The sequence below is a fragment of the Micromys minutus genome (genome assembly GCF_963924665.1).
Source record: "Micromys minutus genome assembly, chromosome: 5".
Classification (NCBI taxonomy): domain Eukaryota; kingdom Metazoa; phylum Chordata; class Mammalia; order Rodentia; family Muridae; genus Micromys; species Micromys minutus.
Genome location: NC_137974.1, coordinates 1,655,251 through 1,678,023, shown reverse-complemented (window position 1 = coordinate 1,678,023; position 22,773 = coordinate 1,655,251). Strand labels below are relative to the sequence as shown.

Sequence of the window (22,773 nt, the reverse complement as noted above, 5' to 3'; positions counted from 1 at the left end):
CACTGGAGTCTGGAGAAGGGAACACATCCCACAGAGTTCTTTGTTGGATGCCCAGTGCCAGTTGGACGGGTATGGGAGCGTTTCCTATTTATAGATAGTCTCCTAGTTTGTATATACCTTTCAAAGCTCAGAATTCTATACACTGATGATGTATGGTAGGCCTTATATTAGTAATGCCTCCAGTTAGATTGCTGTCTCCCTTAACAGGATTTTGCTTACTCCAGGAATAAAAGCTAAGGCAGTAAATGGAAAATGTAACTACACATTTATTTAAGTTAGGTAAATTATTGGGTTACTCTGCCTTCCACCTTGTATATAAAAATGAGAGCAATGGTAATGCCTACTTATAGGATTATTATGAGGATTAGATTAAATATGAATATTTAAAATGGTACATGGCATATAATACTGGTCATTTGCTTTTGGGAAACTTTAAGGAACTGAAATTTTATAACCTGTATTGCCTTATCCCAAAGGCATTACATTAGAATTCTGTCACACAAGTATTTGTAAGGGCTGACAGTATGACTGCAGTACACTGTGTGCTCTAGCATGTGTGTGAGAGCCTAGTTCAATGTCCAGCATGAAAAAATTATCTAGAAAATTTAAACCAAGTTGTCGTGTAGAAATAAGTTTGAATCTATATTAGCCATGTACACAAAAAAAGCCTGAAATTTGTCAAATTAACATCCTTTTTTCTTTCTTTGTTATTTTTTTTTTTTTTTTTTTTTTAGGTTTTTGTGACAGATATCTCTTTGTAGCCCTAGCTGTCCTGGAATTCCCTCTGTAGCCCAGGCTGGCCTCAAACAGAGATCTGCCTGTCTCCTTCTCTGCCTCCTGAGTGCTAGGGATTAAAGGCATGTACCCCACCAGACAATCCTCCTGTGTCAGCCCCTAGAGTGCAAAAATCAAAGTCTTTAGATGTGCATAGTTTTTCAGTTTTTCATAGTACTTCAGAACATAATTTTCTCTCTTCATTCTAATTTTCTTTTGCCCTATAGTTCTATAAAATGTCTGTTGCTTGTGACCCACAGTGACCTTCATGTCAGCAAATTCATTTGATATTTTTAATACTAATTTAAGTTAACCAGTAGGAAGTGACTCTGCCTTTGTCCTTTAACATCAGAGGTTGACAGTTCTAACAATGTGATAACATCTACATTCATAGCATAATGTCACAAAAAAAAAAAATTATACCTATCTCTGAGCCCTGGCCTTCTAGGTTTTACAGTCACTTGATATATTATCCAGTACCTCAGCACCCAGACTCGGCACGACTACGCTCCGCTGTCTCCACCCGAGCCTAGTTCTCCATGATTCCCTCTGCTCTCCCGTTTTTATGTAATGAGAAGCTACAAGTAATACTTGATACTGCCTTCTCATGCATACTTACCTCCACTCCATCAAATCCCAACATCTCTTCAGTCCATTCCCCCATCACAATACCTGAACAGTCCACAGTAGTTAGCCGCCTAACTACATGGTCTGTACTCTATGGCACACCCACACACACACAGGTTCAGTCTCTACTGTTGCCAGCAGCATCCTCCTTCAACAGGAGTCTCATTTTAGACGTTCTCTCCCTACATGCTTTTATTGGCTCTAGCTACTCTTTAGGATAAAGACAAATTTGTTCATACTACAAGGCATTGCATCTTGGGGAGTATTTTTTGTTCCTTGTCACTCCAGCCACACTACGTGTCCTTTCTTTCAGTCCTTCATACTGTTTCCTTTAATAAAATGTTCTCAAGGTTTTTGATGTTTAGAGTGTTCTTCCTTCTTAGTTACTCCTCTCATTTCCTGAGCAACACTTCTTCAGGGGAGCCTGAACACAACTATTCAAAGAGATTTCTCAAGTAATTTTACAGCAGAAAAATGTTACCCCCCCAACCCCTTCCTCCTCTTTCTCTTGTCATTTCACTTACTTAATTTGGTTTAAAACAGGGGTCTTACTTAATTTGGCTTAAAAAAGGATCCTAAATTCAAATGCTAAGAACAGCCTTAGAACTGTGGTCACTGTGAATTAAAGACACCAGGTCTTTTTCTTCTTTTTTTAGATACTCTGTATTTACATCTGAGATGCTATCCCTCCCCCCCCACCCCACCCTGCTACCATCCCCCCTCCCCTTCCATTTGCCTTCACAAAGCTGCACTCCCTCCTAATCACCCTTAGCGTTCCCTACATTGGGAAAACATGCCCTTCCTGGACCAAAACCCTCTTCTCACATTGATGCCAGACACTGCTATCTTCAGCTACATATGCAACTAGATCAATAGGTCTCTCAAAGTGCACACTAAGGTTGGTGCTTTACTCCATGGGAGTTTTGGAGGGTTTGGTTGGTTGATAATGTTCTTCCCATGAGGTTGCAACCCCTTTCAGCTCCTTAGGTCCTTTCTTTAGCAACCTCATTGGAGTTCAGACCAATGGTCAGCTGCAAACATGCTCAGCTGTATCTATGACTCTAACATAGTCCCTGAGGAGGCATCTCTGTCTGGTTCCTGCCAGTAAGTACTTCTTGGGATCAGCTGTAGTGCTTGGATTCGGGGGCAGCATATGTGGTGGATCCCTAGGTGAGGCAGCTTCTGAGTGATCTTTTCTTCAATCCCTGTTCCTCTATTTGACCTTGCATTTCCTCCCGTGAGTGTTTTGTTCTCCTGTAGAAGGACTGAGATGTCCCCATTTTGGCCTTCCTTCTTTTTGAGCTTCATAATGTCTGTGAATTGTTTCTTGGGTATTCAGAGCTTTCTGGGGGTAGTATGTACTTATCAGTGAGTGCATGCCATGTATGGTCTTTTGTGTCTGAGATAACTCAGACACAAACTGGTAGTTTCTAGTTCTATCCATTTGCCTAAGAATTTCACGAAGTCATTGTTTCTGATAGCTGAGTAGTAACCCACTGTGTAAATGCACCACACTTTCTGTATCCATAAGACACCAGGTCTTAAGAAGACATCCACATTAACAGTTTCCACTGTTAGACAATATAAGAAAATAATGTGACATTTCAAGAGAGATGTGTGTTTCTTTTTTACATGTTGTGTATGTGTGTACTCAAATGCATACACGTGTGAGCGTGCTGCAGAACATGTGGAGATTAAAGAACAACTGTCAGTAGTCAGTTCTCCTTCCACCTTGTCGGCTCCAGGGATAGAATCCAGCTCATCCGGTCATCACCCTAGCCCAGAAATGCATATTTCTTAAAGTGTGGAATCTGGTAACCTTGGTACTTGGGAAGCAGATACAGGAAGATCAAGAGTTCAAGGTAAACCGCAGCCTAATTGTGAATTCGAGGATAGCTTAGATTATATGATACTGTCTCAAAATTAAACATAAGAGATCTTCTTGTAATTATTACTTGAGAAAGTATTGTCACTACTATTAGATAAGGCAAGCAAAACATTTGTGTGGGTCACTCCCAACACATGCAACTGCTGAAGTTTACTTTCTCTTTCTCTTGTTTCTAGATGGTCTTTCTTTAAAGTAACAAAACAACCAAATAAAATCTTTTTATAATTTTCATGTAACAAACTGTGTAAGTTTTGTTTCCTATTGCTACAATAAGAATAATTGACAAAGGCAACTTAGGTTTGACAAATGGTTTACTTTAGTTCCCAGTTCCAGGCTGTAGTCCATCCACAGGGAAGTCACAGCAGTAGGAGCTTGAGGGACTTGGCTATATCCAAAATTAGGATAGAGACTAATGAGTGTTTGCACGCTTCTGATGCTCAGCTCATTCCATTCAGTCCAAACCAACTAAAGCAGTGGTTCCCACCCACCTAATGCCCACCCCTGTAATGCAGTTCCTCATGTTGTGGTGACCCCCAACCATACAATTATTTCATTGCTACTTTATAACTGACATTTTGCTACTGTTGTGAATTGTAATACAAATATCTAATTTGCAGGATATCTGATATGGCCCCGGGGGTTAAAACCCACAGGTTGAGAACTGCTGGATTAATAGAAGACCACCTTCAATGTGGATCTTCCCATCTCTATCCACTCAGCTAAGAAAACCTCTCATGAACCAGCCTAGTCTACACAGTTCTTCACTGAGAATCCCTTCATGGGTGATCCTAGATTATGTCAAGTTGACAAGCAAAACTAGCCATAACACAAAACATTAATTATACTTTCATATTCATCAATGTTGGTTTAAATGAAATCTGAGTGGTTCATTCACACTATCTCAAGTCTAAACAGGTATATAGGAAGTACCACAGAACACAGGATATGTCATAAACATCTGCTTTCTTCTACACTATAGGTTATGCTATGCCAGAGTATAGTTCACACTTAATTTAAGAAAATTTTGCGCATCCTTTGTCTACTTTCTAGAATAAGATGTAGTTGGATTTTTAAATTATATGTTTTGTTTTGTTTTAAGACAGGATCTCTCTGTATATTCTTGGCTGTCCTGGGAACTTAGATTGGCCTCAAACTCAACAGAGATCTGCCTACCTCTGCCTTACAACTGCTGGGATTAAAGGCAGACTAAGACACCACATCCAGTGATGTTCTTACATCTAATTGAATTATAGCTGCCACTTTATCCACATATTAATCACACTGTACAGTTTTTTTTCCAGACTTCAGTTCTTCAGAGGTAAAAATATTGTCTTTAACTTTTGTGCTCTTTTCTACTATGTTGGGCTTGTCGATTGTTGATTCAGTCATTTGGACTGCTTTGAGATATTTAGCAGGATACAATTTTTTCTCCTTTGCAACCTCATATTAAATTCTTTGGTTGGTCAAGTGTTTCCTCGTTTTCTTTTCTCTCATTTTGTGAAGCTTCTTACAGAACAAAAAGTTCAAGACTTAGATTCTAACTCAAATGACAAATCTATTCTGCAAGGACATTTAATAGCAGAGCTGATAGAATAGCTTAAGTTTGAGTAGATACATGTATTAGCAGCAGGAGGAAGGAAAGTGGTGAAGTCATGTGCTGACCTACTAAGAGCATTACATATAAGTATCTCTTAAGAAGAGTGAACAGACTAGAATCAGTTGGGATTAAAGATCCTACTCTAAACAAGTTGTGGGGGGTTTTTTGTTGTTGTTGTTGTTTTTGTTTTTTAGGTTTGTAAACTAGAAGTCAGAATCCAGCTGGAACATTAAATATGGAGGGTGGTGCCGTTAGGAGCGTGAACAGTGCCATGGGCAATAGCACATACCTTTAATCCCAGCACTCGGGGCAGAAGCAGTGAGAAGCCATCCTGGTCTACATACTGAGACCCTGTCTCAAAACCAGACAAAATGGACTCTAAATTCTAATCCTTCAGCTCTTGCTGACTTTGAGAAGGCTACTTAACTTCTGTATCTCAGTATCTTTCCGTGTGTAACATAGAGATACTTGTATCTATCTCAATATGATAAATATTAAAACACCATTTTAAAGTACAGAGAGTAGTAAACAACACAAATGTGATTTACTGGGATTTTGGGTGGGAAAATGAGGCTAAGAAAGAGAGCATACCTAAAATTAAGATTCTCTTCTGTCTGGTTTCTTACAATGGACTTACAGTCACTTCTTTTCATCTACGATAATGTGCATTGTGCCATTTTTCCTACTATATGAGGAAGAGGGATTTGTATATATTAACTCCAATTTTAGATGATGAACTAAGGTGATAGGTTTGTGGTGTACCACATTAGAAATGAGAAGAATTGAAATTCAGGTCTTCTGGCTACACTGATGCTTTTTCTATCATGGTATAGTCTTACCAGATTTTAATGTACTGTTAGTGGTTATTGATATTTACATTCAGGCTGCTTTGCCTTCAGGAAACCAAAAGGCGAGCCAGAGAGATGGCTCATCAGGTAAAGATACCTCTGTCAAGTACAGTGACCTGAGTTCGGTAGAAGGAGAGAACTAACTTCCACAAGTTGTCCTCCAAGGTCCTCAGGGTGTTGAAGTTTTGTGTTCCTTATACTTCTTTGTTCCCCAGGATTCCCTATGTGTGATACAGCCTGTCCCTTTTCCCTATTGTTTCACAGAAACTGATATTCTTTGGTGTATTCTTCTTGTATTTGCAAAAGCAGTTCTACCTTTTCTTTTCTTTTCTTTCTTTTTTTTTTTTTTTTTTTTTTTTTTTTTTTTTTGCTTAAAGACATGAGACTATATGAACAAGCACCACAGTATACTCTAGTGTATTTGCCACTGGAAAAATTAAAGGACAGAAGACTTTACTTTCAAAATATATTTAAATCCATGTTCTAGAGTCAAAGAGTTTTACTCTTAGTTGAGAAATAAGATCTGCAGATTCCTTAAATACAAGACACATTGACGTCCTCAGCAGACTTTCCCAGTAAATTAGTAAACAGTTTGTAGTAATTGGTTATGTTTAGTTTTTGTGAAAGCTCACAGATTTTCTTATCACCCATAAAATTACACTTTATTTCTAAAAAGTTTACCTATTTCCAAAAGCATAAAGGGTACACAAAGCAGTGTTTTATTAAACAGATTTCTATGTTTGTGTGGGCATATTAATTATATAAATCTTTAACAACTGATAACTGGTGTCTTTTACTGATGACATTAACCTTAGTGAAACAGTGTTTGTCAGCCTGAAAACGTATTAGGAAATTACCTTTGCTTTTTCTCCTTTCCTTTGTCTCCTTTCTGTTTTTCTGGAACTCTGACATTTGGTATTTTTGCGTCTTACATTGAGCTTTTTCTTTTCTTTCCTTATTTGTATTTAAAACTGCCTTTTTTTTTCCTACTTCTGAGGAAAATTTCTCCACTTTCAGCCTTTCCCTTGGCATTGCCATTTCTTCCATGAGCTCATTTTTCTTGGAGTTCTTTATTAATAGCATTTTGTGTTTCATGAATGCATTGTCATTATCTGACTATAATGATCATTTTGTTTGCTTGATTTTACTTTCTTTTCCTTTTTTATTTGTTTTGATCTCATCCTTTATTAGAGATTCTGAGGCTCTCTGTTTACCTGTGGATACTGTTCATAATTAGAAAAAACTAATCATATGGGTGAGGCCTGTGTACCGTGAGCTACATTTAAGGGAGGTCTGGGGTTCTGAAACAGATGTCACCTCTTGAGTTGTTCAGAATCCTCAGGGGAGATATATTGTAATCATTGAGAGAATCAGAAGTTTATTCCAGCATCTTAAGAATAGACTAGGGGGAGAATGATAGGGTAGAGGAGAATACTTAGGCCTGGTATACACCCTCACTCTACTTTTAGCGTGGTGGCAAATTGTCAACTGTGTCTAGTACTTATATGTTATATTTTAAGACAAAAGCTTTTTTCTGATTTATTCATAGAACAAATGCACAGGTCCCTGCTCGAGTAAAGAAGGGTATTTTCCCAAGGAACTAGAGGATGAGATTTATTGATTGACCTCTCAGGCCAGTTTATTTACCCATATTTTACCATCCTAGAGTGATAGCTGGTTCTTCTGGCAGTTCTAAAATGTTTATCATTTTCAACCTCCTTGCTCTTGGCTTGGGAGTAATATAACTTGGGAGTCATGAGTTGTGATGAGGGTCCATTTTAAAATAATATTGGTATATTCAGTATTCATCTGGAAACTTATTTTATGTAACACTTCAGTTTGATTATATAGAATCATTTTAAGCAACTTTATTTTTTATTAATCATTTTATTTATTTTCATTTCAAATGTTATCCCCTTTCCTGGTCTCCACTCCATGAGTCTCCCACCCTTTTCCCCTCCCCTTTACCTCTAATAGGGCACTCCTCCACCCATCCACTCCCAACTCATCCCTCTAGCATACCCCTTCTCTGGTACTCCTCCACCCATCCACTCCCAACTCATCCCTCTAGCATCCCCCTTCTCTGGGGCATCGAGCCTCCACAAGACTAAGCACTTCCCCTCCCACTGATGGCAGATGACACAGTCCTCTGCTACACATGTAGCAGGAACCATGAATGGGCCCACCTATATTCTTTAGTTGATGGTTTAGTTCCTGGGAGCTCTGAAAGGTCCAGATAATTGATACGGTTGTCCTTCCTATGGGGTTGCAATCCCCTTTAGCTCTTTAAGCAGCTTTAAAAGAAGAAAAAAGTAGAGAAAAGAAACTTTAAGAACACAATATACTAGATTCCTGATGCAAGAGGTATTATATCCTAGAAAGAAGAACATGAAGATATAAAGAAAAATAGAAAACAGAAACTCTTTTAAATGACTATATGATTGATGTGGAAAAGAGGGAAGTCCTCAGCTTAAAACTGAAGTAGCTGAAACCTCACAATCCTGCAGCATTAGTGAGCTTGGGAATAGCTCACCATTCTGCACAGGAATTTGAGCCGTTGGGATGGAAACTGCAGACAACTGCTCCTGTGAGAGTGATCTACATAGATGTGCATGCCTAGCTATTCACCATGGAGAAGAGACTATATTTATCATGGTTCATTTCAGCATGAATTCTAAATTCTATACAGATAAGCTCTCTGGTAAAGTTTTTATTTCAATTCAACAAAAGCGAGAAAAATTCCATGGAAAATGCTTGTCCTATAAGTATCTCAGCACTTACCATCTTCAAAGCACCGTGTCCTTGCCAGAACACATAAACAGTATGCATCTCCTGGTTAAACGTTAGGCCATTCAGTATGAGGAAACAGCACCATGAATAACAAAAGTTACCTCACCATTCCACAGACTGGAAAGTCCATGGCTCTGGCAGACTTGTCTAGTGAGGGCCCACTGTCACCCTATGGGCCCTCTATGAAGTCTGTTACGTGAGCGCTCATTTATGAGGACTCCATCAGTACGATCTAAGCATGCTCCAGTTGTCTGCTAACACCTTCCTTCACATTGAGGATTAGTATCTTATTCAGACCATAATACCATCTTCATACTTTGGGTACTATAGTAGTAAATTTAACATAGGATATATTAACCCAAAAAAATATGCTACACTCACCTCTCCTCTGAGAAACTAAAATGGAATTCATCTACATGTTAGGATAGAAACTGCTTCAGATTGTTTATTTATGATTTGAATTTATAAGATAGAATTAAATAATAGTATTTAAATCTTGATTAATCACCAAACTCTATGTCAGTGCTTTGTTTTTCATATTTTTATTGGTATATGTACTTTGAGCAAACTGCCTCATACCTCCTTAGCTTGCCCCTTCTCACCGTTCTTTATGGTGTACTGAACTGACATATTATTTACAGTCCTAAGCCTCAAATAATCTGCATAAATTGTGTGTTAATGTTTTATGAATGATCTTAATCATCTTAACAAATTGTATATCATTGTTAAATGTATGTTTCTCTAGTAACTATTTTCACTCAAGATTTGATCTTGTTAGATGCGCTTATAAAATATTTGGAGTCTGTTGGCATTAATACCATATTATTGTTTTTAACATTCTTATAATAAAAATATTGTCTAACCACAGAGTAAGTGATGGACTGAGACATATTCTGCAAGTCCAGATTGTAAGTGACCTTTTAATTCTGTTTTTTCTAGTTCAAATCCCTCTTAGACCCATCATTCTTTGACCAGTAATATGAATTACCCTTCAAACCAGCCCCAGTCTCTTGATAAGATCTTTTTAATGGCCTGTTCTGAAATGTGGCTTTTGTAGCAGAGACAGTGAGTCTGTCTTCTGCTTCTCAGTGCTCCTCACTCTTAGGTCATCCTCTTAGACTTTACAGTCTATGCCATTTGATTAGGTCACCGTTGAGCATAATAGCCCTACCTCCTTGGGTGAATCAGCATTTTTGTCGTTCCTTGTATCCTTTGGTAGAGGACCATTTTCAAAGCCCATGTTGTTAGCAACCAAAAGCCTCAGTTCAGTGTTTTCCCAAATGTTCTATTTCTCTTTAAACTAGCTATTAACACAGCCTTACCTTGAAACCGTTCTTTAAAATGGAGCTGTTCTTTCTAACCAGTGTTTTCCCTCTTTTCTCCTCGACTTCTTCAGTTCGTGTAACTATTGCCACCCCATCCCTTTGGTCATCGTACCCCTTCTTTCTCTGCTCTATGTTATTGTTCACCACTTGACATTACCAGATGAGTGCAGTCATTAGAAGATGCTCTTCCCTAGAGTAGTTTCCACAGCTTACAGTTCTAACTCACTAAACCTGAACATTCTAAAGTGACAGTTGCTTTTCCCTATTGGATCAATTTAGTTTTAAAATAAACAAATCTTGATGACTATATCTGCTGTCAACTGGATCTGTGCACCTTAATATTTTTTTAAATACTTCTACTTATGTTATCCATGTTATAAGTACTTAAATCCAACGTTCTTCTCCAGAATATATCTTTATTGAAAAATAGACTTTTATAGAAAAATTTTAAAAGTAAAAAAATATATTTGCCAAATTTTATAGTCCCACTTTATATCAAAATGTCTCAATCCGTAGTATTTTTTCATTACTTTTGCTTATTTAGAAGTGGACGTGTGTGTGTGTGTGTGTGTGTGTGTGTGTGTGTGTGTGTGTGTGTGTGTGTGAATATATGGGGGTAAACACGTTGTAGCATATATGAAGATCAGAAGACACCCTATAGCAATCTGTTCTTCCTTGCACTTTGCAGGTCCCATGACAGGTAACCGAGCATCTCACCAGCCCTCAAATGTTTTTAATGAAGAGATGGTTTATAAATGACTTTCAACGTTCATATAGACCTCTAGGTTTTTCTTCCTGCTTGTATGTGTTTCTTCAGCTGAATTGTTCTGCTGTGATCTTAAGTAGTCCAGCTTTCTTTTTTCCTCCACTTTCTGCTTCACCCTTTCTTTTTAGTTCATTTCTACAAAAAGATTTTAGATCAGAAACATGAAGGATCCCTTTTCACCCTGCTTGAAATGTAGCAGAGTGCCTGTCACCATTTTTATAATGTGCCAAAAGAAACAAAGGATACATAGGTCAAAGGAATGGGCCATTTATTACTCCGGACTTTTAAAGACAGCCACCCACACAGGGCTTTATGACAGGTCTCTGGGCTCCAACCTTCAGGCAACACTGTGAGTGACCAGAATTACCTGCACATGCAATAAGTCGTGCTGCGGGGAGACCTTTCTGCTACTTTTTTTAGTCCTTTTTCACTTTTCATGAAATCGTACAAGGGCTATACTTCCCTTTAACTTAAAATCACCCTTCTGGTTTCTATGGCTGATCTAATTCTGTTCCTCTTCCTTGCATTTGTTTTCTTGTTCATCATTCTTACACTTTTTAAATCTGTTGGATATGAAGATGCCACAGATTACCTCTCATGCTCCTCCGTCATCTGCTACTAGAGTTTTAGGAGTTTCCGATGCCACCTCTGCGGGCGTCTGTACTTCCTTCATATGCTCTAAAACTCGCTGTCTTTGTATCTATTTAGATGTAATAAATTTTTAAAATAAAAGTGAAGCCCATGTTCTGATTTATTTCGTTTATTAGTTAGTTCTTCATTCTAATGGTTCTTTAGATTCAAAGCCAAGCAAGAAGCCAGGCAGTGGTGGCACATGCCCTTAATCCCAGCACTCCAGAGGCAGGGGCAAGCTGACCTCTTAAGTTGGAGGACAGCTTTGTCTACAGAGTGAGTTCCAGGACAGCCAGGACTACATAGAAAAACCTTGTCAAGAAAACCAACAATAAATAAACAGCAAACTATTAACAGTTATGGCAAGATGACCCAGCAGGAAAGGCAATTGCCACCAAGCCTGACCACCTGTGTTCAATTCCCAGAACCCATGTGGTGGAAGGAGAGACTCACCTTCCCACAAGTTGTCCTCTGACTTCTACACACATCTTTGCACATGCATACCAACATATTCATACACACAAATGTGATTTTTAAAGTTTAAATTTTTTAAAGGTTTATTTAGTGTATATTATACACTGTAACTGTCCTCAGACACACCAGAAGAGGGTATCAGATCCCATTACAGAGGTTGTGAGCCACCATGTGGGTGCTGAGAATTAAACTCAGGACCTCTGGAAGAGCAGTCAGTGCTCTTAACCATTAAGCCATCTCTCCAGACCCAAATTAAAAATGTTTTAACCTGGAAACATGATTTTGTAGATTCAGCCATATCAATGGTATTTAATGGAAAAATTTACCTCATTTCACTCCATTTTCTATGATCACAGAAGAATTACCCAAATAGAATCATATTACAGTTTGTAACCGGCTAAAGAATACTCCTCTAGGACTTTATATAAGGTTTCTGTGATTACGTGGTTTGCCCTTTCAGCTTCAATTTCTTCCATCCTTCCACACCCCCTGCACTACACCATAACACCAAAGTATTTGCTTTGACCTGAATATATTGATCATTTAATTTTTCTGAACCTCTGCTATAGAGCAAACATTGTGCTAAAAAGTGAAGCTATAGATCTAAATTGTGACTTTCTTAAACAAGTAAATATGAAAAAGTAAGTATGATTAGTAATGTCATGACAGGACACTTTCTCTTAACCAGACAAAAAGTGTGGTGTGTTGGTTGTCCTGAGGAGTTGAAATTTGTTACATGTTCATGAAAGTACATTCCAGATAAAGAACAAACATGTACAAAGGCATGAAGATGTGCAAAACTGAACCCTTTTAACAAGAAGTTATAAATATTTCAGAGTGGATGGATCATAAAATTGAAGGCAGGAAACTAACAGAATATAAGGTGGGATACAAAACCTTTCATTCAAATGCACACATATTAAAACCTGTGCACTTTTTTCTGGGATGGTATTTTGAAGTTTACAAAGACAATGCTTTCTTTGTCTTTGTGCTGTATTTCATTCAGACAAGGGTCAGTTGTACATACTAAAACTAGTGATAAACCTTTGAAGGATAAGATAATTGCAAAGTTTTAAAATACACCTACATATGACACTTGCTAGTTACAATGTAGAAAACAGTTACCAACAGTGGGAAAAACTCAAGAGATTCCACCTTAACTAGCATTAGCAACATAGGAATTGAACAAAACACTATTGTGAATCCCTGATAAAAGGGTATTTCATCAGGTCTGTGGCATTCCAGCTGAAAAGCATAAATCCAGTCATGAACAGCCAAAAAAAAATCAGGATAGAGAAGTGGATATGCTGAAGAAGTAAGGGAGAAGAATAAAAATTTTTCAGTAATATCAGAAAAGACAAAGGTTAATAGATTGAAGGACACTAAACAAAACCCAATAGCCAGGAGGTAAAGATCCGTGCCAACAAGCCAAATGACATGAACTGCGTCCCCAGAACCCATATGGTGGAAGGAGAAAACCGATTCCGGTAAGTTATCCTTCGACGTGCACGTGCGTGCCATGGAACCCTCACACCCACACTCACAGGATAAAGTTAAAAGTGTGAGACCGAGCACAAAATAATATATTTGATGCATAATTCCTAAGTTTTTCACCATAAAGGCATTATTGGGATAACTGAAAAATAATAAAGCCTGAACTAGCACTCACAAGTCAGCGGCAGGTGGATTTCTGTGAGTTTCTGGCCAGCCCAGTTTATATAGAATTCTAGCCAGTCAGGGATACGTAGTGACACAGTATCTACACAAAAAGTATTAGGACCACTTGTTGCTCTGGGAACAGGGCTAAGCACCAAAGCACCCAGAACCCTAATTCCAAGGGTTTCACCACCCTTTCTGACTTCTGCAGGCACCAAGCATGCACATGGCTCACAGACACTCAAAAAATTTCAACATTGAATTTTATATTAATAAAGCTGAAGAGGTAGCTCACCAGATAACAGCACTCACTACTCTTACAGAGGATCTAGGACCACATAGCCACTCAAAGCCATCAGTGACTAGTTCCAGGGGATGTGGTCCTCTCCTCTGGCCTCTCCAGGTACTACACATACATGTAGACAAACACATACATCTTTAAACTTTGTGGTATGGATATATGTGAATTTACTTTTAAAAGGAAATATATAATGAAGCATTTAGAGGTAAATATAAAACTCACTATCAAATGATATCTTAATATTTTACTTAGAACATAGATATTCATAGCAACATTCACAAAAAAATGTAGAAGCTACATACATGTCAAATGATGAGTGAATGCATAAAGTCAATGTAAAATAGATATAATTTTCTTCCTAAGATTGACTACTCATATGCATATACATACTATATGTATATGTATGTATTATGTACATATATGAGTAAACATGCATTATATATGTGCATATATGTATACACACATATATAGTCTTGGGAAAAAATTCTGACACAGATAAATCTTTTTTTAATGTAATTTCTTTTGTCATTTTATGCTTTCTGAGTTGCCCATCACCCTCTCCTTCCCTTCGATGACCACTTTTGTGGGATATAGGGGACCAGGGAACAAAGCCTGAGGGGGAGAGGTGCACGGGGCCACAGCAGACCCAGTCAGGTAGTCGGAGAACAAGCTACAATTACAAATTTATCACAAGGATTAGTGCTGAAGCCTGGGAGAGCTGCAGAGGGAGGCCCTCTTTGTCAGGGTCTGTTTGGCTGTGACCTTGCTCTGAAGGCGATGGTACTCCTTGAGCCTGAGCGAGTTGATATTGATGAAGCCGGTGGCGTCAGTGGGTTCATAGTCGCCCTGCATGTGCTCACCAGTTCATTGTACAGTGAGAGCGGGGACTCCGGGCTGAGAATGTACGCCTGGCTCTTGAAGACAGACACCTGCACCTTCCCTTCCACCCTCCTGGGACTTCTAGATGCAGTGGCGAACAAATTCACATTCAGGGCTGTGCCCGAAACCCGTGTACACGAGCTCTGCGAATCTGAGGCCCAGGCCCTGCTCGATTTTGCGTACTTCCCGATCCATGGCGAAGGCCTCTAAGTCTAAATGAACGTGGTAACGGATGGTCCCTGCTGGGGTCTCGTAGATACCCCGGGACTTCATTCCAATGAAGCGGTTCTCCACGGTGGCCCACTCTGTGCTAACCCGCAACTTCGTTCAGGTCCATGAAGAGGTTCAAGGACGTGCTGTGGGTAGTGCCATCTTCGATATTGGTCACCTTCAATGGGACACTTTTTAAAAATTCTATCTCAAGGACATCTGGGCTGTTGGGTGCTTTGGCAGGGTCCTGAGTTTTTGTGTAGAGACCTGGAGGTGCTTGGTTCTCGGGGTTTCCCAGAATTCCATCCTCATAGCTGATGTGCATACGGTTCTCATCCATACTCCAGTGACTCTTGGGGTGACAGGGATGGGGATTCCATGATGCTTTGCGTGCTCCATCAAACCATTTTGGCCCTTGAATCGGTTGTAAAACTCAGGCATCCTCCAAGGGGTGATGACCTTAATCTGGGGTGCCAATGAGTAGCAGGTGACTTCAAAGCAGACCTGGTCATTCTCCTTTCCCATGGTACCTTGAGAAACGTGGCCCCTTCACGCTGGGCAATTTCCATCTGTTTGTGAGCTGTGCAAGGCCTGGCGAGAAAGGTACCCAAGAGATAGCAGTCCTCATGGAGAGCACTGGACAGCAGGCCCGGTGAACGCCTGCACAAACTCCTCATCCTCAACGAACACCTTTTCGGACCCAAGCTTCAGAGCCTTCTTCCAGGCTTCCTCAAAGTCTTCCTTTTGGCCGATGTTGGCCAGGTAGGCGATGACATCATAGCCTTGCTCCGAGCCACACGGGGATGCTGGAGGTTTCCAGACCACCACTGTAGGCCAGAACCACACAACCCTTGCCAGACGTTTTGTCTTGGATTGTAGGGTTGGAGTCCGTATTCTGTCTTCCTAGCCGGGTGAACCACACTCAGGGAACCCGGGTGGCCGTGGCAGACGGTGGAGCAGCACAGATAAATCTTAAACGCATCTTCTAAGTAAAATAAGTCACAGGATTATTATTGGATAAGTCTAGTTATATAATTGGGAGTTAAATTTATAGATACTGAAAATAAAATGGTTGTGAGAGGTTGCAAGAAAGAAAAAATGGGAGGTGTTTTAATGGACCGGAAGAATAGGACGGTTGTAGTGGCTGATGGTGATGCTTACAAGGCGTTGTGAGTGTACCTGGTGCCACTGGAGTTTTAAATGGGAACATTGTAATTTTTATGTTATCTGTATCTTGCCACAATTTCAAAATGAAATCACTTGGGCACAGAGAAGGAAAGGTGATAAAGAGGAGGAGTTATCTTCTAAAGAAGTAGATGGGGTTACAGTGGACCTGAAAAAAATCAATTAAAAGACTTGAAATAATCCATTGTGGTAAAGAAGACAGAAAATGGGTGAATCTGAGAATGATGTAAGGAGTACAGCTTAGAGACTAATGGGATAATATTTTAGGCTCTGCCATGCGTTGACCTTTGGTGCACAGTGGAGTATTAGGCAAATACAGTAGGTAGGCTAGGCCTAAACACCCATCTGCTGAGGGCCCATGAGAATCCAGCACCCATTCCCCTTTCATAGCCGCTTCCTCTAGAGGCCCTGCCGTGCTCTGTAACCTCCCTTCCTGCCCATTCCTGAGCTCATCTCTTTCTAACACCATTGCCTTTTTACCCCAGTATGTCAAAATAGGTGCTTTATCTTTTGCTTTTATGCAGTGACTTTCTACAAAGCATAAATAACGATTATGTTTATGAGTCTTTAACACCTTACACAGGGCATGAGACAGCTGGGTTTTCCCACTGTTCTGTTTTCTTTTGTCTTTGTTTTGAGATAGTCTAACCATGTGACTCCGGCTATCCTGAAACACTGCATTAGTCTGCCTCAGCCTCTGCTTCCCACTTGCTGGGATTATGGGACATCATATCAAGAGCATGGAATCCTAGTACGCTCTCAAGAAGTATTTGTGTGAAGTCAGTATGTCCCTGAGTATTTAACAGTATTTGTGTACATAACATTTTGGATTTTGCCTGTCTTTCAAACCACCAAAGTTTATGCCATAGTTCATAATCTTGTATCCAGTCTTTCCATTGCTGTTCCTTATCCCATGTTCATACCTGCATGTTGATACCAGACTAATGAGGTACTGGGCTTTGGAATATCTGCATAAAAACATGCAATCCCTTCCCATTATCTAAAAATACATTTCAACTTTACCACTAAGAAAATGATCTTTCGTGAAAAGAGCCCTATTGATACTAACAAGCTTTATTTTATAACAAACCATGAGTAATAAAGAGTTTAGGGTAGGGTTGGAGAGATGGCTCAGTGGTGTGAAAGCACTATTCTTCCAGAGGATGTAGGTTTAGTTCCCAGCGCCCACATCTCCCATCGGCTCACAGCTGTAGGTAACTCCAGCTCATGGATCTGATGTCCTCTGGCCTTAAAGTTGCCAGGCGCACACATGGATACGAATGCAGGCAAAACACCCATGCACATAAAATCAAATATTTAGGATAGATGGCAAGCCATCCACCATAGTATCTGCTTCACAGAAAAGGCTCATACCTATTTAAGCACTTTTGTATGATATTAAGAAGAAATCTAAGTATTTGAATACCTATCTTTGTTCCACAGTAATTCAACCAAAAGCATTAAACTTTATAGTTGCGTCACTGGAAGCATAAAGTCAAAGTAAGTTGAAAAGTATCTGTATTACACGTGTTTTTAAAATCTTTATGCTCTCTTTATAGGTTATATGTAAAGTCAGATGTGCCACTGAGCTTGACAAACACAAGTAAGTCTCATAAGTGTCCGATTGTCTGTCTGAAAGATCTGTAACTGTTGTGATTTACTTACTTTATGCATGTGTGTCTGTGCACCACACGTATGGGTTACAGACGCTCTGAGCTGTCCTGTACATATGTCAGAAATCTGACCAGTGCTCTTAACTGCTGGCCTCCTCTCCAGGCCCTCCAAGTGAGTATGTTAACAGTTGGCTGATGAAGGCGAAGGAAGGAATTGCTAAGGGTACCTTTGTAGTCTTACAGAAAATCAAGTCATTGGTCAGTTCAAAGAAACAAACGCAGTGGTTGACTTTCTCTCTTCAGTGGTGACAGCCACGGGACTCACACTCATGTCTCCCTCCCCTCCATCTTTCGCTCTGTCCCCCCTCCCTTTCCCTCCTGGCTCCTCCTTTCTTCTTCCTGCCACACTATTAGTTCACATATCTAAAAGCTAATGCATATCAGTTTCCTAAGCTAAGCACTGTTTCTGTACTGGTTACTCTCAACCGAGGGAACAGAAAATAAGACCAAAGACATGGGCTATAGACCCCGTTCTCCTAACTCAACTCTTCTGAGCTTTGGTTTCCTAAACTATTCTGATTCACTACATGACATAATTTCAAGGTCATTTTTTGGTTTAAAGTTCTAAGACTATATTTTTATTATTTGGCTCAGCATTTCACCCCATGTGCTAGTGCAGACTGTAACCCACACTGGAGAGACTAAGGGAGGAAAGCAATCTAGACTGCACAGCAAGCACTCCCAATGCTGCTTCATGGAATCTTCCAAGCTCTTTTTTTTACTTTACTCATATGCTCAAAGTTTTCTGAATACTGATGGCTTTCCACTTCTCTCCAATGAATTACCTCCACGGGTGGATGGCTTATGGTGTCTACTGAAAGCCATCCAAGATAGAAGATGCTAGAATGCAAAGATACTTATTTTGGGGGTACAGATGTATTTGTCCTGGGGTTGTTTTCACACCGTGGCAGTTGACTACTGCGTGGTGCAGATGAGCGACCTGACAAGACGTCTGTGATGGGTGTTGAGAACTGCATGTTCCGGTCTGTGATGGGTGTTGAGAACTGCATGTTCCGGTCCAGAGTTCTCTTCTGGTCACGTTTGAAACATGTTTGTTTTAATCGGGTCATAGGCTCAGACATTGTTTAAAACTATTTCCCATAGCTCTTAAGATTGATGAATTAATCAGGCACAGCATATTAATTTCTCAGACTAATCTTAAGAATCTGACAATTATTAGAAGGCCAATGCAACTGCATTCAGTATTTATAAAAATAAAAAGTCATGATTCCCCATAATGCTGTTAAAATGGTTCAATATTTTTTTCAACTCCCCAGGTCAATATTTATTTTTTTTACATGAGATTATTTATAAGGTAATGATTTAGAGTCTGTGCATTTTGAAATAGTTCATATACTAAGTTCATAATGGCAGACATCTCAAGCAACTATGGGAGATAATTAAATTTGTGTTTAATGAAACTATAAGCATTTTAAGCTGAAAGAATTCTTGTCCCTGAAATAACACAAATTTCTCAATGGTTTTATAAACATCAAATAACCTTTTTTTCTTTCAGAATTCTACTACATTTGGTCTTTATACTAGCAAGCCTTCTCTTCTTAGCAGTGAACTTGACCTGTGCAATGCTAGTCCATGGAGATGTCCCCGAAAATCAATTGAAATGGACTGTGTTTATTCGAGCGTTAATTAACGATAGCTTGTTTATTCTCTGTGCTATCTCTTTAGTTAATTACATATGCAAAATTACAAAAATGTCATCAGCAAATGTCTACCTCGAATCAAAGGTAAGTATAGTTCTTTAAATATGCCTGAAATTCTAATTTCAAATCCTAATCCTAGTGATCATACTTTAGTGGAAGCTTTTTGTCGCTTTTTAAAAGAGTACTCTGAAGAGCAGTCTCAATTTTAACATGAAAAATAGTTGTAGCAATTAAAAGTCAATTAAAATGTTCACAATAGTTGTGAGCCATCTCTCCAGCCCAAATTTCAGGTCTTCCTAAACAATTAGGTATGTTTCTGTGACTCTGTGTTAGAGGCTAGTCAAATGTAAGCCAGAACAAGTGTGAATGAATCAAACACATCTTACTCTCCTCCTAGGACAGTGCCCAGAAGCACTCAGGATGGGCCAGCATTCAGCACAAGGTCACGGCTTTCCTACAGCATAGACCTCACAAAAGTGTGCCATCTCAAATCCCTTGAATATATTGTTCACCTTTATACCAAAGTTGGGAACGCACCGAAATGACCTGATGGACCTCAAGGGTCCCTGTGAGGTTGTGTAAAACACAGAAGCACCTCAGCAGAACTTCTGCTGGCTCCGTGTGTGCTGTGTATCTGAGACAGGGTCAAGCGTGCTTCCTTCTGAGGAGCAGAAAATTGTGACAGTGTTAACGGTGCAAACATAGAGTCAAAGGTGATTAAATATGAAGCCTTTTTAAGTAATAAAAGTCAAGGCTTGTTCTAAACAGAAGAAAGCATAGCGCTGCAGAGAGAACTTAATTCTGTCCAGTGAGAGCACTACTGTTGCCACAAAGCATACTCACCAGATAATGTGCACACACACTTGGGTTAGCAGAGTACCATGCCATGGAGCCAAGATTGTGTCTATTTGTGTGATGGCTTAGAAGTGATATTTTACTCCATATTATTAAATATGTACGTATGAAATGCCACACTTGAAACCGTCGTGCCTTGTTTCTTCTTTTTCTTGCTTTGAAAGGTAAGTAAACGTTAAGACACCAACGAGGAGCCTCGGAAGTCTCTAACGTGGGTGCCTGATGGTGTCGGCCGATGGTCATTATTTCATCACAGTGTATGAGTGGCACTGAGTATGAGTTTGAAGATATGTGGATATTGGGGTGTGTATAGTGTGTGTGTGTGTGTGTGTGTGTGTGTGTGTGTGTGTGTGTGAATGCATATGCATATATATACATGTATAGAATCTGTGTCTGAGAGCTCTGGTCACTTTCTATGAGCTGCCATTTGTGTACACATATTGTATATATAGAGATGTGGATTCTAAGTAAAGTGAAGCCACTTCCTTCCTGTGTCTTTTTGAGGCTTTAGAATGTAACCACATTTGTGCCATAAATTAACATGGGTCAAACCATTAACTGGGGAAACATTGAAGCTGTAGGATCAGGATACCTGGGTTTTACCAACACATGATTTCACCTCTGTAACTGTCTTCCTAGCAGTGCACTAAAGATAAAACAATAGTATGTGGGAAATCACCGCATCTAATCTGGCGCTAAAAATAGAAACGTTAGCCATTATCTTTATCATTGTGCTTTGGCATGGTTTATAGGGTCTTATTAGAAAACGGGAACACAATTTTTACATAACAGTTTGGGGGAAGGTGGTTCTTGGTTTGTTTAGCTTCCCTGATATTGTCCATTAGCGTGTTCTGTTCGCACCAGAGCAGCGGTCTGCAGGCTGACTGATAAACGTGGCGATACGAAAGAGTCTCATTTCCGTTGTAAAGGAAGCAGCAGTGCCTGCTGCTCAGTGGCAAGACCTTGGGTTTCATCTCCAGCACTGAAACAAACAAACAGCAATAATGTTACCATGATTTTTATATGTAGAACCTGGAGTAAACACAACTTTATGTCCTCCTTCACTATACCCTAGTCAAGAATTTTATTTTATCAAAAACATGACTATATCTTCCTGAGTGAGGTAACCCACTCACAAAAGAATACACCACATGGTATGCACTCACTGATAAGTGACTATTAGCCCCAAAGCTCAGAACACCCAAGATACAATTCACAGACCACATGAAGCTCAAAAAGAAGGAAGACCAAAATGCAGATGTTTCAGTTCTTCTTAGAAGGGGGAACAAAATATTCACAGGAGGAAATACAGGGACAAAGTGTGGAGCAGAGACTGAAGAAAAGGCCGACCAGAGATTGCCCCACATGGGGATCCAACCCATATACAACCACCAAACCCAGACAATATTGCTGATGCCAAGAAGTACATGCTGACAGGAGCCTGATATGTCTGTCTCCTGAGAGGCTCTGCCAGAGCCTGACAAACACAGAAGAGGATGTTTGCAGCCAACCATTGGACTGAGCACGGGGTCCCCAATGGAGGAGTTAAAAAAAGAATTAAAGGAGCTGAAGAGGTTTGCATCCCATAGAAAAAACAACATTATCAACCAACCAGGAATCCCACCCCCCAACCCCAGAGCTCCAAGGGACTAAACCACCAACCAAAGAGTACACAGGAAGAGACCCATGGCTCCAGCTGCATATGTAGCAGAGGATGGCATTGTAGGACATCAACGGGAGGAAAAGCCCTTGGTCCTTGGAAGACTTGGTGCCCCAGTGTAGGGGAATGTCAGGGTGGGGAGGTGAGAATGAGTGGGTGGGTGGGTCAGGGAGCACCCCCAAAGAAGTAGGGGAAGGGGAATGGGATAGGGGTTTCCAGAGGGGAAACTGGGAAAGAAGATATAACATTTGAAATGTAAATAAACAAAATATCCATTAAAACAAATATTTATCTGCTCTAGTGTTGGGGCCTTGGACCAGCCCACATATGCTGCCTGATTGGTGGCTCATTGTCTAGGAGTCTGGTCAGTGTAGTTTGAGCTTTATTAAAGTGTCTTTTATGAGTGTGGGTGCCCTTGCTTTGGGACATAAATGTTCTGAATTAAGATTTCCTCTTGGTGGATTTTTTCTTTGATGAATATAAAGTGTCCTTCCCCATCTTTTTTGGTAACATTTAGTTGAAAGCCTATTTTATTGGATATTAGAATGACAACTCCAGCTTGTTTCTTAGGATCATTTGCTTGGAAAACCTTTTTCAGCCTTTTACTCTGAGGTAGCATCTTTCTTTGTCATTGAGGTGTGTTTCTTATATGCAGCAAAATGCTGGATCCTGCCTGTGTATCCCAGTCTGTTAGCTCCTCTCTTTTTATTAGGGAATTGAGTGTGTTGATATTGAAAGATATTAAAGACAGATGTTTGTTAGGTCCTGTTATGTTTGTTGTTGGAGGTGGTATTATGAGTGTGTTTGATTCTATCCATTTGGGTTTGTTATGAGATTGATTAATGTCTTGTTCACCACCCCCTCTGGTATAGATACCCTCCTTGAATTGACGTTTTCCTTCTAGAATCCTCTATAGGGGTATATTAGTAGATTTTTTTTCTTAATTTGGTTATGTCATGGAATACTTTGGATTC

General features: G+C 39.7%; 1 protein-coding gene and 1 pseudogene across 2 annotated transcripts in view; one reads left to right on the top strand and one right to left on the bottom strand.

The window, feature by feature from the left end:
• Positions 1–22,773, top strand: part of GPR137C (G protein-coupled receptor 137C) — a gene marked incomplete at both ends in the record, with an annotated part of 49,368 nt that overhangs the window by 8,079 nt on the left and 18,516 nt on the right. Inside the window, 2 exons of the mRNA XM_080916623.1 lie at positions 17,510–17,553; positions 19,140–19,368. Coding sequence (XP_080772749.1) covers positions 17,510–17,553; positions 19,140–19,368 — 273 coding nt within the window. The remainder of the gene's footprint in view (positions 1–17,509; positions 17,554–19,139; positions 19,369–22,773) is intronic.
• LOC308420844 (argininosuccinate synthase-like) lies at positions 14,373–16,879 on the bottom strand (annotated as a pseudogene). The gene is made up of 2 exons: positions 16,874–16,879; positions 14,373–15,615 (listed from the first exon to the last, which is right to left on the bottom strand). The product of its transcript is annotated as an argininosuccinate synthase-like (transcript).